The sequence below is a fragment of the Tyto alba genome, unplaced genomic scaffold (genome assembly GCF_018691265.1).
Source record: "Tyto alba isolate M040663 unplaced genomic scaffold, T.alba_DEE_v4.0 Super-Scaffold_20000042, whole genome shotgun sequence".
NCBI lineage: Eukaryota > Metazoa > Chordata > Aves > Strigiformes > Tytonidae > Tyto > Tyto alba.
In genome coordinates, this window is record NW_024881293.1 from 10,610,113 (window position 1) to 10,627,831 (window position 17,719).

At 63.2% G+C, this 17,719-nt stretch overlaps 3 protein-coding genes across 3 annotated transcripts; 1 reads left to right on the forward strand and 2 right to left on the reverse strand.

Annotated features, from left to right (window-relative positions):
* Window positions 1-626: 626 nt before the first annotated feature.
* ADAMTSL5 (ADAMTS like 5) lies at window positions 627-5,900 on the reverse strand. The gene is made up of 12 exons (XM_042794283.1): window positions 5,683-5,900; window positions 4,701-4,770; window positions 4,458-4,618; window positions 3,920-3,980; window positions 3,684-3,792; window positions 3,458-3,585; window positions 3,254-3,377; window positions 2,531-2,614; window positions 1,794-1,957; window positions 1,471-1,714; window positions 1,133-1,204; window positions 627-1,050 (listed from the first exon to the last, which is right to left on the reverse strand). Exons 1-12 carry the CDS (start codon window positions 5,739-5,741, stop codon window positions 737-739), a joined length of 1,590 nt encoding a protein of 529 aa, XP_042650217.1. The 5' UTR covers window positions 5,742-5,900; the 3' UTR covers window positions 627-736.
* Window positions 5,901-6,425: 525 nt separating this feature from the next.
* On the forward strand, window positions 6,426-10,220 carry LOC116963921 (inactive serine/threonine-protein kinase PLK5-like). Its single transcript, XM_042794284.1, has 8 exons — window positions 6,426-6,496; window positions 6,816-6,923; window positions 7,144-7,260; window positions 7,348-7,477; window positions 7,568-7,655; window positions 7,734-7,829; window positions 7,922-8,120; window positions 8,229-10,220. The coding sequence occupies exons 1-8, from the start codon at window positions 6,464-6,466 to the stop codon at window positions 8,436-8,438; spliced, it is 981 nt and encodes a 326-aa protein (XP_042650218.1). The 5' UTR covers window positions 6,426-6,463; the 3' UTR covers window positions 8,439-10,220.
* THOP1 (thimet oligopeptidase 1) lies at window positions 8,430-17,670 on the reverse strand. The gene is made up of 13 exons (XM_033002003.2): window positions 17,482-17,670; window positions 16,798-17,001; window positions 15,236-15,384; window positions 14,646-14,753; window positions 13,827-13,929; window positions 13,519-13,679; window positions 13,214-13,349; window positions 12,745-13,111; window positions 12,303-12,504; window positions 12,011-12,197; window positions 11,367-11,495; window positions 10,920-11,056; window positions 8,430-10,777 (listed from the first exon to the last, which is right to left on the reverse strand). The coding sequence occupies exons 1-13, from the start codon at window positions 17,570-17,572 to the stop codon at window positions 10,619-10,621; spliced, it is 2,133 nt and encodes a 710-aa protein (XP_032857894.2). The 5' UTR covers window positions 17,573-17,670; the 3' UTR covers window positions 8,430-10,618.
* Between the last annotated feature and the right edge of the window lie 49 nt (window positions 17,671-17,719).

The following is a 17,719-nucleotide window of genomic DNA, read 5'->3' on the forward strand; positions in this document are numbered from 1 at the left end:
CTTGGTGCACCCCAGGGCACCCAGCCAGGGTATCCCCCCCCGCCCCGTGCCGAATTTGGGAACAGTCACCAGTGACACGAGCTGGGAGAGCTCAACACCGGGTCCAAACCCACCCCTGGATGGGTGCCAGACCACCCCACAACACCCCCCCGTCCTGTCCCGTCCCCGCGCGGGCCCCGCGGTTGCGCCCGCCAGCCCACGGCTTGGGTTACGGGCGAGGGGGCTCTGGCACGGGGAGGGACCCGCTCGCCTCCGCCGGAAAAGAGATAAGCGGCAGGTCCCTGACCTCGGAAGGCAGAGCCTGGCCGGCGTCCATCTCGGGGACAGGGACATGCTGCTGGGCGGGTGCGCTGCTGCGGGGGCTCAGCATGGGGACGTGGGAGGGGATCCCCCCTGCCCGGGCACCCTGGGGTGGGGAGGGGATGGGACACCCTGGGCCAGCTCCAGCCAGGAAGGGGCACACGGCGAGGGAGGTGATATATGGGTTTATTTTCTGAAAAAAAAAAAAATAAAATAAAAAAAATAAATTACCACCCTCCTCCGCCACCCCCTGCAGCCAAGTGGACCCCAAGGATGGTGAAATGCCTGGCACGGGGCAGAGAGCAGGATGGGGGGGGGCGGCCCTGACCCCTCCATGGCTGTGGAAATGGCTCGGTGCGTGGCAGGAGCATTTCCAGCCTCCCTGGGTTCACCCCATCAGCCACCCCCTCCCTGGGCGCTGGAGCCCGGGGGGGGCTCAGGGTGACTGGGGCTGGGGGCAGCGCCGGGCTGCCTCCCGCACCAGCCGGTCCTCGCGGGGTGTCCACGGCCGGGCGTAGCCATCGTCCTGCAGCAGGATGCGGTTGAGGGTGCGCTCGTAGTTGACGTGCCGCCGAGCCATCAGCAGGTACTCGCCGCCCTCCCGGAGCGGGGGGCAGCCGCAGGTGTTGGGCACCCACACATATTCCCGGGGCACCAGTGGGAAGCGGTGCCGATACGACGTTTTCACCTCCACCTCGTACCGCGTCTCCTGCCCCACCAAGCGCCGCGCCAGGATCCGGCCCTGGAAGACTGTGGGGCGAGCACAGGGCACCCTGAGCCGGGCATGTGTCCCCCCACCTCGGTATCACCCCGAGCCCCTTCCCATCCTCACCGAAATCGCTCTGGCAGAAGTGCCGGATGCGCTGGGAGCGTCCCTTGGGCGGGTGGCACCTCCCGCATCTCCCTGCGGGGGCAAAGCTGTGGCAGTTTAGGGGGGAGAGTGGACACAGCACCCCCAAACCCCCCTCCTGTGGCGGTTGGGAGGGGGCATTGAGGGTCCCTACCCCATAAGGAGAGAGGGGATACTCAAGGCTCTCGAATGTCCTGGGGAGGGACCCTTTTTTAGGGTCCCCATTTTGTGGAGAAACCCTGGTGCTCCCCAGGACCCTCCCCACAGCTGAGAGCCCGGGGTTGGGGGGGCTGTGGGGACCCCCACGGGGGAACAGGCACCTGCGGCAGCCCTGGCCCCGCTCCGGCCCAGGGGGCTTCTTGGTGGCGGCTCCGTGGCAGAGCCCCCAGGCTGGGGTGGCAGCGTGGGGGCCAGGGTGAGCGGGGGGTCCCATGGCGGGGGGCTGCCAGCCCCCCGGGGCTGGGGCTGCCGCAGGGGGCTGGTGTCACCACGGCCGGTCTGGGGGTGCCCACGGGGCAGCCAGAACTCGTACTCGATGCCGGGGTTGGGCTCCTGCAGCAGGACCTGCGCGGGCAGGGGCAGAGCTAAGGGGAGCGATGGGGGGGGCCGGGTGCCCCCATCCCCACACCGCCCCCACCCTCACCATCACGTGCAGATCCTCAGCGGTGGGCCCGGCTGCCTCCAGGCTCTCAGTGCCGTCGGGGGCCCGGGCATAATGCAGCTGGGTGCCGGCCACCTCGTACGGCCCCGGCCAGGCGATGGACCAGTCTCCGTTGAGCACGTAGCGCCCATCGCTCGTCATCAGGGCTGCGGAAGGGAGCGCGTCCAGGGGCCGGGCACCGCACGGTTCCCGGGACCCCCCGCGTGGGGCTGGGCTGGGGGCAGCCCAGATGCCTGGGGCCCCACCGGAGGCCTCTCCCTGAGCAGGGAGGGCAGCGTGGGCTGGGAGAGCTGCGCTCAGGGCTGGGGAGAAATCTGCTTTCTTGTAAGATCTTGGCTTTGGTCCCAAGCTGGAGCCAAACCCTGGTGTGCAAAACCCCCCCCCAAGCCCCCAGGCTCTGGTCCTGGTGGGAGACGGGGGCCCCAACTGCATCAGGAGGGGGTCTGAGGATGAGGGGTCCTGCTCCTTGTCCCATGGTGACTGACCTGGCCCCGCTCCAGCTCAGCCCTTCCCGAAATCCACATCTGCGGCCTCTGGAAAATTACCCCGAGTGCCGGCGAGTTCACTGAACCCGTGATGCTCAAAACAGCATTTGAGTTGGGGAACCAGCACAGCACGGCCACCCCCTGCCCTGTCCTGCCTGCACCCACGGGTGGCACCAACCCGGACCAACTGGTGTGGACTGGGACTGACTGGGACGGGGACAGGACACATCCTACCAAGGTAGTTGCGGCTCTTGTCCGTCACCTTGATGTGGGTGGCCCCAGCTGGGATCTTGGTTACGTTCATGTACCCAAAATAACCTGGCGGAGGTGGGGGGGGAGGCAGAGTCAGGGCAGAGCCAGGGCATGGCCCGAGGGGACAACCCAGGGACAGGGGGGGCCGGAGCGGAAGGGGACTGGGCACAGAGGAGCTCTGGCTCTGAGGCAGCCCCAGCCCCGTCCCCAGCACCAGCAGCATTAACCCAGCTGGGCCCCCCGTGCTGGGACATCTGGGGCAGCTGATGGTGGCCCTGGGGGGGCCTGGGGTGCCACCCAGAGCTGTCTGCCCCTCACAGGCATCACTGCACCCACAGCCTGGCCAGGACCGCCAGGGACACTGGATATGGACACATGGACCCCGGGTACCCCCCGGGGTCCCCTGAATACCCTTGGGGACCCCGTGGGCCACAGGGGTGCCCCAGAGGAATGATACCCTCTGCAACAAGGCAAAATCACCCCAGTGAGGGGTCTCCTCTGAGCCCGCTGTCCCTGTCCCTGCGTGTTGAGGACAGGAGGGGATCCGGGATGACGTCCCAGCAGCAATGGGATGGATGGAGAGGAGACAGGGTGATAGGGGAGCCAGGCGATGCCTTAGGGACACAGACAGGGGGATGGGAGGACAGGGGAGCCAAGAGCCAAAGCATTCACCCATGGAGGGGGCCGGGGCAATGGTTCATTCACCGGAGGAGGGCTCCGCGCCCTGGAAGAGCCGGTGCACGAAGAGACACGTGTCGTGGCCGCCGCCGCACTGGCCGCAGGCGTCGGGCCGCACGCCCGAGCCCAGGATCCCGTCGCAGCCCACGCTCTGTGGGGAGCCGAGACGCTGCCTCAGGGTGGGGGCTCAGAGCTGGGGGTCCCGGGGGTCCCGGCCCCGTGCACACCCACCAGGCAGCGCCCGCCGACGCAGAGGTCCGGGGAGCCGGGGCCGCAGCGGGTGCCGTCCAGCACCCGGCCGAAGGTGTAGTAGAAGTTGTGCCCCACGGCCAGGCAGTTGAGGTCGCAGACGTTGGGGGCTGCCGGAGCCGGGTGGAAGGGAAGGGGGTGATGCTGGTGGGAGCCGTGGCCCCCCCCGGATCATCCTGGTGATGCCGCCCGCCGCCCCGGGACTCACCTCCGTGGAAGGGCACCCAGCGGTACCGGGCCGGTGTGCCCAGGACGGGCTTGTTGTCATAGAGGGAGCACTGCATGGCACGGAAGGGCACCGAGCCACCGGGACAGCCCTGCGGGAGCGGCAGGATGGAGCCCCCGGGATTGGGACGATGGAGCCCCGTGGGATGGGGATGATGGAGCCCCCAGGATGGGGACGATGGAGCCAGCCATGTCATGCCCTGGCTCTCACACGCTCACCTGGAGCTGGCAGAGCCGGTACTGCCGTGGGTCACCTGTGCACGGCTCCTCCTCTGCCGATCTGCGGCCACAGAGTCACACAGTGGGGCTGGGGCACAGCCCCACCCCCCACCCCCCACCCCCCCCAGCAGCCCTGCCTGCACCCTGCAGCTCCCATGAGGACTCCCCCCAGCTTTGGGGCCAGGATGTCACCGAGCCACTGAGCCGAAGCCAGGTGTGATACATCCCCACGGGGGAGCAGGAGCAGGGCCCACGGTGTCCTGCATGGGGCCGCATCCTGCCAGAGCTGCACCCCAGGATGGAGGCACCAGGGCTTGGCCCCTCACCCCCCACCCTTCCCACTTCAGTTCCCTCCAAAATCAGGCTGAAATTTGGGGAGGGTGCCGAGGGCCTGCAGGGACACGCGCGGAGGTGGTAGCAAAGCCGTGCTGCAGGATTTGGCTGCCACACGGGGTTTGGGTGCTGCGAGGGGTTTGGGTGCTGTGAGAGGGTGTGGGGATACCCTGGGGGGGGCCATGCTGCCCCGTCCCCCACTCACCGCAGGCACCTCCGGGTGCGGAGGGCGACGCCGTCCCCGCAGGAGCTGGAGCAGGAGCTCCAGGGTCCCCAGGACCCCCAGACACTCCGGGCCGGCTGCCGGCGGGGCCGAGCAGGGGCTGGGGGCTTGGGGACCTGCACTGATGTCCCCAGGGCTGGGCCCTGCGTGGAGGAAGGTGACGGTCAGTGCCGGGGCCGGGTTTGAGCAGCCCGAGGGTGCTGCCGTGCACCCCAAACCTCTCACCTGCGCTGTGCCCACGCTGCAGCCCAGGCTGAGCCAGGCCAGGAGCAGCAGCCGCCACAGCCACCGGCACCTGCGGGAGTAGAGCCCTGAGCCCCACCATCCCCAGGGTTTGGGGGGCACCGGGGGGTCCCACATCCCCTCATCGGTGCTGCCAGCGCTGTCAAGGCAGGGACGCACACACACACCATCACCGTGCCCCCCACGGGGACCCTGGCGAGGGGGAAGGAGGCGAAATGGTGACAAGGACGAGACACGGCGGGAGGGTCCCGGTGACACCCCCCAGGGATGTCTGACGTCGAGCGGGGCCAAGTGGGTGGGCGCAGCCGAGGGGGTTGATGCCGTGTCCCGCACACGCACCCACGGGAGACGGCCCCCGCCGCACCCACGGCCCCGCGGCGGGGAGCCGGGGCCGGGCTCGCTGCCTGCCGGGACAGGACCAGACCTGCGCGGCGGCGCCGGGGCTCCGTGTCGCTCCCTGATCCGGATCCGGCCCCGCCGTGGGGCGAGCGGGGGGGGGGTGTGAGGGAGGGGGCAGCGGGGAGCACCCCCCGTCCAAGATCCCAAAGCGCTTGACCCTGCAGCACCCCAACCTGCTCAGCCTGGAGGTGCCGGGGGGTGCCGGCGTCCCAGCCCCGTGTCGAGGAATCCCCCGGCCGAGCCGGTTTCCCCCCCGCCGCGCAGCTCCCACGGGGATCGGGGGTCTCCCACAGCCCCGGATGCGTGGGACCCCCCCGGCAGGGTTGGGAGGAGGGGGGGTGACGGGCGGGCTGCCGCGGTGCCGTCGCTCCGGGGTGGGGATACAGGGGGGGCTCCGGACCCCGGTCGGGTGGTGCCCAGATCCCGCTGACGATCGGGGGCGCACTGCGTGCCTCAGTTTCCCCGCAGGAGCGAAGCTGACCCCGGGCGGGGCGGGGGGGGGGGGGGGGCGAAACGGGGACACCTCGGGGGTCCGCGAGGGGTTAAGCAGAAATCGGGACCTTACCCGGCACCGTGGGGTCCCCCGCGGGGGACGGGGCCTCCCCAACACTCCCACCCGCTCATGCCGCCCCTCGTCCGGGGCGTCCCGGCGGCTCAGTCCCGGCCCGGCGGCCCCGCGGCGGGGAGGGGGGACCCGGGACGATCGGGCATCGCCTGCGCAGCTCAGGGGGGGGCCGGGCGAGGCTTCCCCCCCCACCCCCCCGGCTCGCCTCCCGTCCCTCCCCGCCGCGTTATTAATATCCAGCCCCAAAGGTGCGCCCAGCCCTCCCCGGCCGCCCGTTAACCCTTCGGGGCCCGGAGCTCCGGCGGCCGAGGGGGTTGCTAAGGTGGGGTCCTGGGGGGGTGCAGATGCATCTCCGCAGCATCTGCGCCCCCCCCGGCACCCCCCCAGCCCCGGCTGAAGAGGGGAAGGGGCAGACGGGACCCCCCCCGCCCGGTCTCCCGGTACCCCCTGATGCTGGGCATCCCTGGGGGGGCTTGGTCATACTGGGGGTCCCCACTTAGTGATCGGTAGATGCAGTGGGATCTGCTGGGTGGGGGCTTGGGGTGCCAGGGGCTGGCAGAGCTCGGGGTGCTGGGGGGGGGGGGAAGGGGCACCCAGCACCCTCAGGCCCCATGGGGCAGCCCCAGGCACCCCCAGCCTGGAGCTGAAGGGGTTACAGCGCTGGGGTGCGGGTGTCCCTTGGGGTGTCCCCGCCGCAGGGCACAGCAGAGCAGGCAGGATGGTCCTGGGGCACGAAGGGGACGAGCTCCCCGGCTGCTACATTGGGGACGCGGGCAGTGGGATGCTCTACAAGCGGGGACGGTTCCTGGGAGAGGTAAATCCCCCCCCGTCCCTGCACCCCCAGCCAGACCCTCACCCCAGCCAGCACCCCCCAACTGCCGGGCACCCCGGCAGCGACACACACCTGCACTCCACGGGGATCCCGGGGGGTCCCGCTCCCCACCACATTCCCCCTGGGGAAGGGGAAACTGAAGCAGCTGGGACCAAGCCAGAGCAGAGCCGGTGGCTGGGGCCAGTGCCAGCTGGGTCCCCTGGGGAAAAGGGCACGTGGCCAGGCACCCTGACACCCGGGACCCCCTTCTGCCACAGCCTCTTGCCCCGGGGTGCTCACTCCTGCGGGTCCGTCCTCGCAGGGGGCCTTTGGGTGCTGCTACCAGGTGATGGAGGTGGCCAGCGGCAGGGTCTATGCGGCAAAAGTCATCCCACGAGCCCGGCTGGCCACGGCAGGCGTCAGGGAGAGGGTGAGTCCAGGGGACCCCCAGAAAGTCCCCGGGGAGTGTGTGTGTGTGGGGTGATGCCCATGGGGACCCTGCAGAGCCCCTTCTTGGGGTCGCTGGGTGGGTTCCCATCCCCATGTCCCCGAGGGTGCGTGGTGGGGGTCCTCGGATCCAGAGGGTTCCTCGGGGTTCCTCAGGGAGGGGGGGGGGGGGTGAGGGGAATGCCGGGTTTGTGCCGACGCAGGTGGAGCAGGAACGGGAGCTGCACGGCCGCCTGCGCCACCGGCACATCGTCCGCCTCCACCGGCACTTCGCCGACCGCAGCCACGTCTACCTGCTGCTGGAGTACTGCAGCCGGAGGGTGAGCGAGCGCTGGCACCCCAAAACGGAGCAGCCCCGTGACTGGGGCTTTGCCAGACACCGAGCTGGCCTCTCGCTCCGTCCCCAGTCCCTCGCCGACATCCTGCGGGCCCGGGGCAGGCTGACGGAGCCGGAGGTGCGGTACTACCTGCGGCAGATCATCGCGGGGCTGCGCTACCTCCACGGACAGGGCATCGTCCACCGGGACCTCAAGCTGAGTGCGTGGGGTAGAGCTGGGGCGGCGGGGGGGGGGGGTGGGGGGGTGTGAGGCACGCTGGGCCCTCCCCCTTCCTCATCTTCCTCCGCAGGTAACTTCTTGGTGACGGAGGAGATGCAGGTGAAGATCGGGGACCTGGGGCTGGCGCGGCGGGAGGCACCGGCCGGCCGGCGCTGGGGGTGAGTGGGGCAGCGGCGATTCCGGGGGGGGGTGCTGCCGGGCCGGGGGGGGTGGTGTCACCCTGCCCATCTCCCCAGTGCGCTCTGCGGGACGCCCAGTTACCTGGCGCCGGAGGTGCTGGACCGCAAGGGACACGGGGTGCCCTCGGATGTCTGGGCGCTGGGCTGTGTCACGTAAGCGGGGCCGTGGAGGGCGGGTGGGCAGGGGGGTGCTGCAGCCCCCGCTAACCAGCCGGATTCTCCCCCCCCTCCCGCCCCTTCCCCAGGTACGCGGTGCTGACGGGCAGCCCCCCGTTTGAGGCGGCTCAGCGGCAGGAGCTGTACCGGCGCATCCGGGCGGCGCGGTACCCGCCGTCCCCCCACCTTTCGCCCCGCGCCGGGGCCCTCATCGCCCGGCTGCTGGCCCCCGAGCCCGCGGCACGGCCCAGCCTGCGGGACATGCTGGACCACGGCTTCTTCACCCAGGTGTGGGGCTGGCAGGGTGGCGGGGGGGACACACAGAGAGCCCACACGGACACGGGGAGGGGATACACACACACACACACGGGGGTTTCACTGCCTCTTGCTCCCCAGGGTTTCACGCCGGACAGGCTGCCGCCTCATGCCTGCCGCTCGGTGCCCGTCTTCGTGGGACAGGACCCCCTGGGCAGGCTGCTGCGGGGGGCTGCCGTGGCGCTGGCGAGGGGGTGGCTGTGCCGGGAACGCCGGGACTCGCCCCCCCGCCACCCCGGAGGGCAGCCACCTCCCCCCCGCAGGACCCGAGCCACGCAAACATCCGCTTAGGAAAACCTTTATTAGTGCTAGGAACCGTCTAAAATCCAAGTCATGGAAACAAGCAGGGTGGGACGTGACCATTACAAACGGCACACACACACACACACACACCAGTTTGCCCTTAAAATGGTTAACAGAATAAAATTGAAAAAAACCAAAAAAACAAAAAAACAAAACCAAAACAAAACCCCAAACCTGAAAGGGACCTCTTTTCCCCACCAGCCTGGGACGGGATGGGGAGGAGGAGCTGGGAGGGAGGAGGTGCAGCTCCAAGGAGCCCGGCGTGGCTCCTGGGGCTCACGCGTGCGCAGGGAAGGGCACCAGGTCCCCCCGCTCTGCCCGGCCCCGGCCGCCGGCAGCCCCTCTCCCCGCACCGCCGGGGTTACTGGAGGGAGGAGCAGAGGTAACAGTGGCCTGGGAAGGAGGGAGGAAAGCGCGTGGTTTCCCCGTTCAGCTTCAAGTTCTCTCCCTCGAGAGAAGAGGTCTGAAAGAAAACGCTGAAAGCTCAGTAAAACATGACACTTAAAACACCCACAGCGTCAACTCGAGAGCACCTGGGACACTCGCCTATGCCTAAAACAGAGGGTGGGGACAAAGACAAGATGCTCAACGTGGCCCCAGCAAGCACCAAGGAGCCGCTTCGCTGCTCGCAGCCCTGTCCACATGTCAGCACAAGAGGGGACCGGCTAGGGAGGGTGTCACCGGTGTCACCAGGGGGGGTCTGAGGGAGGGAGGTGACAACAACGACTTTGTCTGCACTGGGGGTGAGCTTTCTTCCAACACTCTCACCAGCAGCTACGGGGAAGGAAGCCGGAGCCGCGCCGGTGACGCAGCCCAGACGAGAGGAGAAGCAAAGGGAACAAACAACTGAGCCGGGGAGGGACGGCAGGTCCCAGGCCGGGGCCGGGATGGGACACCAGAAAATGAGATCTGCCCTCCCTACCCCCTCACCACAAATCCCCCCAGGCCGGCAGGAGCTCACAGCTCCCCTCCGAGGTTCATCCTACCGTCCGCCTGCCCCGCACGCTCAGGGCTAAACCCCTTCCCCAGCCCACGCATGATTCCTACGTGAGCAAAACCAGCCTTTGCCCCTGGGGTCAGCGCTCCCTCCCTCCAGCCGCTCAGACCCACAGCGGTGCCGGGAGGCGAGCAGAGAGGGGCACGCCACGCCGGCACTGGTTTTAAGCCTTCTCAAGGACAGGACAACACTGGGGGGGACAAGTGGCACGGCCCTGCTGGCTCCCGAGGCTGGGCAAAGGGCTGGCTGCTGTCCCCCGGCTCGGTGCCGCACCCAGCACCCGGCCGCTCAAGGCCTGGCACAAAGCCCATTTGATATTTTTATCCCCGGCATCCGTGTTTGAAGCTGTCTGCTTTTTTTTTTTTTGTCCTTTTTTTTTTTTTTTTTTTTTTTTTCCCCACAGCCTTCCCCTGTCCCACCCTGGCTTAGAGGTGACAGCAATAGCAACACACCCTCCTGCTGCTACAACCCGAGCCCAGAAGGCATCAGCTGCCCTGAGATGGTCCCAAGCATGGGCCACCTCTGCCCCCCTCCCAGGCGGGCTGCCCCAGCAGGAACATCCAAGGGGCTCAGGGCAGGACGTTCCAGTAAACGCAGTGGATTTTAAGCTCTGGGATGTCCCCATCTTTATTCCACAGCTGCCAGCTGCCCAAAGACAGGGAGAGCACGACCCCCAGCACAGCTTCTCCGGCCAGCCGCTTGTTTCGTGCTCTGAACAGTAAGCCTGCCCCAGGGCACAAAACAAGGCGAGCCTGGTGGGAAGTCTTATTTCTTAAAAAGAAGGGATTTTAAAACAATGATTCAAGTTTGGTAACTCCTCTCACCCTCCTCCCCAGCTATAAATGAGGCCGAAACTCACCCTCGTGCAGAAATCAGGTTCAAAGTTCAGCCAATTTGTGTGGGCTACCGACAGCCCCATCCCCCTCGGGGAGGGGGATGACAAAGGCAATTCAACTCTTTGCAGAGCTGTCACCGCAGAGCCCTGGACCAGGGCTGAACCCGGCTCCTGAAGCCCAGGGTGAGCTTGGAGCAGGATCCTGGAGGAACAGCTCCAGGCAGGGGCTGGCCCAGGATGCGTTTGGTGACAGAAGTACCGGGTATTGCTTGGCCTGAGAGGACTGGTGCGTAGACAAAGGAGCTGGCTTGACTCAAAACGGGCTGGAGCAGCTTCTCAGCAGGCCGAAGGCAGTGAGTTGCTCTCTACCTTCAGTCCTTTGCTGGCCAGGAAGGCGTCCTGCTTGGGTTCGCGGCCCAGGAACTTCCTCAACATGTCGGAAGCATCCAGGGAACCACCAGGATGCAGGATGCAATTCCTGTAATCCATGCCCACCTGCGAAGAGAGACACCAGGGTAGGTGTTGGACACCCGCCCTCCCACTGCTGCTGCTCCCCGGATGTCTTCTACCAGCTCTGGCAGGGGAGGCAGCCCCTGGCACATGCCGAGAGCCCGGCAGCACAGGACGTCCCCCGTACCTTACAGTTCATGATCCCCTCCTGCTTGAAACGTGTATGGAACATATCCATGGAGTACACTTCGCTCCAGAGGTAGCCGTAGTACTGGGCATCGTAGCCTCCGGCCAAGTGGCCAAATGTAGCGGGCATGTTTGTACCTTTGGGGCAAAGGAAGGGAAAGGGCGTTAACGGGAAAGGCTGCTGGAACCGCTCACAGCACGGAAAAACCTCTCCGTGCTGTAAACGTGTCAAAGCAGGCACTGGGTCAGCTTGTTCGCAATCCCAGGGGAAACAAGGAAGAACCTTCCAGTTATTTTTGTATGGTTTCAGCCCTGCTTTTCCTGGAGCCAGCAGAAACTGTCCCCATTGAGCCCAGCCTGAAGCCCCAGCCTTGAAAAGAACCTGCTGAGCCAAGCTTGCAGGCCAGGCCTAGAGACAGCGAGAGAGGGACCCCCAGCCCCCCGGTACCTGGGGTGGCAGGGACGCCCAGCACCTCTTCACACAGCTGGGCAAACACCTCCACGGGGTCAGCCTTCGTCTGGGTGTGCAGCGCCTGGTCCACCTTGGCCAGGACGATCTGACGCAAGTTGAAGAGCCCTGTTCTCGGAAGGAGAAGGCAAACTGAACCACTGCCTGCAGGCAGGAGCGTCTCCGAGGCCGGGATGCAGCAGGGCAGGCTGAGGGGGGGGCTCCCACAGTTCTCCCCACACCCGATTTCTGACCCGCTTCCCCAGACCAGCCCGGTTCAGCAGCACCCGCTCAGGTGTAAGCTGCATCCCTCTGCCTGCAGATAACCTCTGCCTTCCCCAGCGCCTCTTGTCACCGTGCCACCACCCAGCCCGCTGCACTTCCTGCCACGCCACCCTCGCTCTTCCCAGATTAACAGCAAGCAGATGTGGCTTCTTCCCCTCAATCCCCTCCATCCCCACAGCACCACGGGGAGCAAGGCAAAGCTTTATCCTCTACCCAGCCAGGTCACTAAGGGTCCCCTTCCTCTCCCCACGCACAGGGGACACCACCGCATGGCTCTGCCCTCGCTGGGGTCAGCACACAGCCCTCGGTCCCCTCCAGCCCCTCTTTGCTGGTTCCCACTTCCCTCTGCAGGGACCCACCTGTGTTCGCCTGCCGGGATTTAATGAGCTTCTCCAGCAGCTCATCAGGGATGGGGCTTCCAGTTTTGTAGTGCCTGGACATGCGCAGCAGCGGCTCCTTCTCCCACACCCAGTTCTCCAGCATCTGTGACGGTGCCTCGACAAAGTCTCGCTCCACGTGTGTCCCACTGAACATGGCAAACTCCGCCTAGGAGACACGGCAAGCTCAGAGCGGAGCGTCATTTAACCCCCCAGGGAGCACGACAGGGGAAAGGTAACAAACCAACCCTCTGCCAGCCCAGCCAGGCCTCACCTGGGAGCAGAGCTGGTGCATGACATGCCCGAACTCATGGAAGTACGTCTCCACTTCATCGTGCTGCAGCAGGGAAGGTGCATCCAGCGTGGGCTTGGTGAAGTTGGCCACCATGGCAGCCACTGAGATCTGCCGGCTGGAGTCTGGCAAGAGGCAGCCTGGCTGCAGGCCGAAGCAGGCTGCGTGCCCGTACTTCCCTTCCCTAGGCCAGGAAGAGGAGATTGTTACACGGATTCCCCCGCCACGGCCAGCCAGCAGCTCAGAGCAGCAGCCCCTGGCGACCCCACGCTCCTGGGACAGCCCTGCCCGAGTTCACAGCGCTCCCTCCACACGGCCATGCACCCAGGAGCAGGACAGCCTCTCCTCTTCCTCAGGCACGTGGCAGGCTCTGCTCCCCCTGCCCTAGCTCTCCTCCCTCTCATCACCTTGCCCAAGGCCTCACCGCGGGTACAGGTCCAGGTAGAATTTGCCGATGGTCTCCCCGGAGGAGGTATCCTTCACCGTGTAGAGCTGGACATCCTCGTGCCAGACCTGAGCCTTCTCTTCCAGGTGGAAGGTGAGCCCCAGCAGCTCCTGGTAAATGGCCAGCAGGCCCGTGGTGACCACCTGCATGGGGAAGTATTCCTTCAGCAGATTCTGGTCCACGCTGTACTTGGTCTCCTCCACCTGGTTCATGTAATAGCGCATGTCCCAGGCGTTGATGCGGTTGTCAAACTCCAGGCCACGCTTCTCGCACTCTTTCTTTTTCAGGTCCAGGATGACAGCCCGCTCCTTCTCCCCAAGAGGTTTCAGCTTTAGGGCCAGCTCATCTAGGAAAAGCAAGGCAGGCAGGGTGAGTGCCTGGGGCTGAGAGCAGCACACCCAGCCCAGCACATGCCCCTGCCCTTCCCCTCCACAGCCAAGTGCCGCACCCAGGAACGTAGCCACTGTCTTGCTGCTTTTAGCCATGTTCATCTCCAGCACAAAGTCCGCATGCGTGGTGAAGCCCAGCAGACTGGCTTTCTGAGCCCGCAAGTCCACCAGCTCCTTGAGGATCGAGCAATTCTCCTGCAAGGTAGAGTGAGGGAAAAAAAGAGCGAAGTGGGGTACGCAGGTGAGAAAGGAAGGACAAGGCTCGGTGTGGAAAGAAGCACAGATTTCAGATGAGACCCCTGCGGTGCCTGGACCTGACCTGGATCCCATCCAGCCCTGCTGGCAAGCAGCAAGGCCCACCTACCTCTTTGCACCTGGAGTTGAACATTTCTTCCACCTTCCTCCTCGTCTCAGGCACATAGCACTTCTTTAATAGAGGGAAATAGTGTGGGTATTTCAAGGTGACTTTCAGCTTGCCATCCTCCGTCTTCTCCAGGGAGTTCAGAAAGTCCTCAGGGAGCCCCCCTGAGAAAAGACAGGACTGATGGAGAGCCCAAGCCTCTCCAGAAATACCAGGGGACTGAGCACAGGAACAGGCTCTTGCTCCTTGGCCAGAGGAATCCAGGCACTCAGGGCCACACCAGCAAAGAAATAAGCCCAAGGGCTCCATACCTAGTTCCTCCTTCGAGAAGGGCAAGTAGGTGGTGTCTTCATTGAGGTTCTTGTTGAAGTCTATGCAAAGGACACTCAGCTTTTTCTTAATAGCTTTGATTTTCTTTAAAATACAGATGAACAGAGAAAAGTCAGTCCAAAGGGAGAAGTCAAACAGCACCGTTCACCATCTCCAGCTGTCAGCCTGCCTGCCGAGTTGCCCAGCAGTCTGCACTTGGCTTTTATTCAAAAGCAACGCTGCAGAATTAATTGCATGCAGGCGCTGAGCTCTCAGCCCAGAACAGGCTCCCTTTGATCACACCTGGTAGGAAAGCAGCCACCTCAGCAAGGTCCCAACTGCCTCCTGCCAGCTCAGGAGCTGCAGGTGTTTAAGCAACAACCTCCTTCACCCTTATTTCATTTCACCTTCTCTTCTATTTTTAACCCAGCTCCTTTACTGAGCCACTGGCACAGGGTGAGAGAGGGAGACCCTGAGCAGTTCAGCCCCCGCAGCCCACTCACCCCGCCCCCAGCTCCAGGGGGGCACCTTCCCTGACTGCATGTGGGGACTTCCACTCCTGACCTGCACTGCCCCATCTGCAACCTCAGCTTCTCAGGAGCCCCACAACTCCCAGCGTTGACCCCACTTTATAAATGTCATCCCCACCAATGGAAAAGAGTAGAGGGGCACGGAGACATCACCCAGTGTGACCAGAGTGACAGCAACCAGGGGCAGAATTCCAGAGTCTGAGCCTCAGTCCTCTGCTCTTATGTTACACCGTCCCATTATCCTGGCAAGGCCCCCTCTACATGTGCTTGCTTTAAGCTCTGTGATCTCACCTCCTGCGTCTCCTCAGGGAGATGGAGACCGTTTCTTTTACCCAATTTGATCAGCCTCTCTAGGTATCTCTTTGCTTCAGGCTTCAGTGAAGCGCTCTCTGCTTTCTCCTGTAAAACAAAACCCATGAGCACAGGGAACCACAGGATCAGGTGTTGCAGAAAGTTCCTGGGAGGAGTTGTGGGTTATTGTAACACCAGTGACCCAGAAGTAGATGGAAACAGCCCACAAGAAGGCTTTGGTTTGGTGTGTTGGTTCCTATCGGATTGCTTTAAACATCTCACCTTCATGCAGTATTACAGCACTCTTTGGGGCATTACCCAGCCCCTTCCCTGTGTGAGGCAAGCTGGGCTTACTAACACCATTTTACCAAAGGGGTAATCGAGGCCCTGAGAGGGGGGAAAGAGCCTTGAAACCCCAGGTCCCCACTTCCCACTAACAGCTGGACCATTCTGCTATGATCACACAGCGATTCAGTTCCAGATCTGACTCAATATCACTCACTTCTAAGTTCTGGGGCAAGGGAAAAGGGTTTGCTGTAATTCCAGGAGGTTTCAGTGCCCTGCTCAGATGCATCCTCCCACGCACATACCTGGAGCCAGACAATCCTCTGGTACACATCCTGCCTCATGCTCATCTCCACGTCGAACTCCGAGAGCTTCTTGTCAGCCTCGGTGCTCGCTGCACGGATGTCTTTGCAAGGAGAGACATGCTGGGGGAAGTCCAGCATGTTCCGACGGACTGGAAAGACAGAAGAGGGATTGCAGCGAAGGCGATGGCTTCACATCCCAGAACGGCTCGTGAGTGGGAGTGTGCACAGAGAGCCTGTGTTAACTGGGAGCCAGTTTGATGGCCCTGGAGCCTGACCTGCCCACCCACCCAAAGGAAGAGCAAGGCAAGCTGCTGCTGTCAGATAAACCCAGAGCTGTCCTCTCTGAGCAGCATCCAATCACCCTTTCCTCGCTGCTGAGCACGTCTGTCCCACCAATTTCCCACTACAGTCCATCTTTCTCACAAAACTCACAAGGATTTCACATCCATGAGATCCCAACGCCTTTCCCCAGCTACAGCCGGTATCAACAGTTTCAAGAATCACAGGACTTCTACGCTGGCTGACACACGGGCAGCATCGTTGCATAACTCCTTTCCTTAGAGGATCAGGCTAAAAGTGACACACCTTTGCTGCAGACACTCTTCAAGAGCTGTCATGTCCCAGGTGTGCTCTGTCCTGACGTATTTCCATTTTAGAAGTGAAAACAGGGAGAACATTCCCTGCCAGAATCTCTGCAAAACCTCAAATAACACAACTCCAGAGGGAAGGCGCTGCCCTCCAGGCAATGAGAACTCTCTGCCCAGCAGAAGGTGAGCAGGCTGCTACTCTCTGTTGCCCACGGAAAGTGCTGACAGTTCTGCTGAAGTTAACACTACCCCTGCTTAGTAAGGGCTTTTCCTCTTATTTTAGTGAAAATAAATCAGAGAGAAGAAAGAAGAGGCTTGCAGGGTGGCTGCTGCTTTATTCAGACGTGACACCTCACAACATGGGCGGTCAGGACAGCGAACAGAAGCCGCAAGGCAGGAGGGGGGCTGCGTGACTTTGGCACTCTACTGCTGTAAATAATTAGCCAGAGATCTATCGACGCCCGCATTGCTTGCCAGCATGATGCCATCATGTCATGTTACTTTACACATAATCTCTAAAATGATAGCAGTGTTTAAACAAGGCACACGGAGAGATATTTATCCGCTGCCTCAGGGAAAAAAGTTAGAAAAGAGCTGAAGATTTCTTAGATTGTCCGAACCATGTCTGACAAAGCACAATTTGTTCCCACGGATGTACCTTGACACATAAAAGCAGGAGACAACCTTGAAAACCTCACTACTCCTCCCGCAGACCATCCTGCTGCCAAAGTGCCATCCTTGTTTTAGACTTGTGTTTCCGTTCCAAATCTACTGTATTCTTTGTACTTATATATAGCTATATAAACACTAACTGAAAAAAAACAAAAAACAAAAAACAAAAAACAAAAAACACATACTGCTGAGGGAGCCAAGGGAAAAAAAAAAAAAAAGATGATAGTACAGAATAATAAAAAAAAAACTTAATACCAACATGTTGATTTCCCAAAAGCCAATACTCCCTCTTGGTGTACGTACCCGTATATTCCACTTCCACATCTGCCAGGGCCTTAAGAGTGTTTTCATAGGACACCTCGCCCTGCTCCTGGGAGCCCACCCAGTCGTACACAAGCTTTGTCCTCTCTGTGAGCTCTGCTGCCATATTTTCTATCTGTTCGGCAGTCAGGTCCCATCTTAGCTGATTTGCCAACAGCCTGGGGGCCTGGCTATCCACAACGTTTCCTGGGGACGTGGGGAGGAAACGGTCTGTGAGATACAGTCTTAGGCGAGCTGGAAACAAAATTCAGCTGCGTAGCTAAAGCTCGAGAAAAACACTTAATAACCCACGCTGACAGGCAAGCTCCTAAGGAAGCAGGGCGCTGGCAGCAATCGGCAGCCGGATTATTTTCCGGGCACTGTCTACCCTCTCGGTTGTGACAAGCCCTTCACAGAAACCCGACTCCTTCCCCGCCGTGCCCCTGGCAGGTGCCTCTGCCCACGGGGGGGTGGGGGGAGGCTCTCGCAGTCCGGGGACTGTCCCCTGCCCCGCGGCGGGGGCTGTGGGGGCAGAGAGGTGACAGCGGGGGGGGCACCTCCCTACGCAAAACTTGGGGGACCGCCCCCGGCTCCCTCCTCCTGCCCCCCCTCCCTCTCTCCTCCATCTTCCCCTCGCCCACCCCGGGCGCTGCCAGCCCGCCCACTGCCCCCCCCGCCGCCCGGTACCTGTGGGGGGGGCCATGCCGGGGGTGCTGGGGGGCCCCGCCGCTGCTGACGAGGCCGGGACGAGACCGCGCCGGCCCCACGCACCGAGCATGTGCCCCAACCATAGAGGCGGGCGGAGAGAAAGGCCGCACCGAGGGATTCTGGGAGAGTGGAGGACCGGGGGGCCGTTCTCCCCATCCCTTCACCCTCCCCGGGGCCGGGGGAAGCGGCCCGGCCGCCCGGACACGTCCAGCCCCAG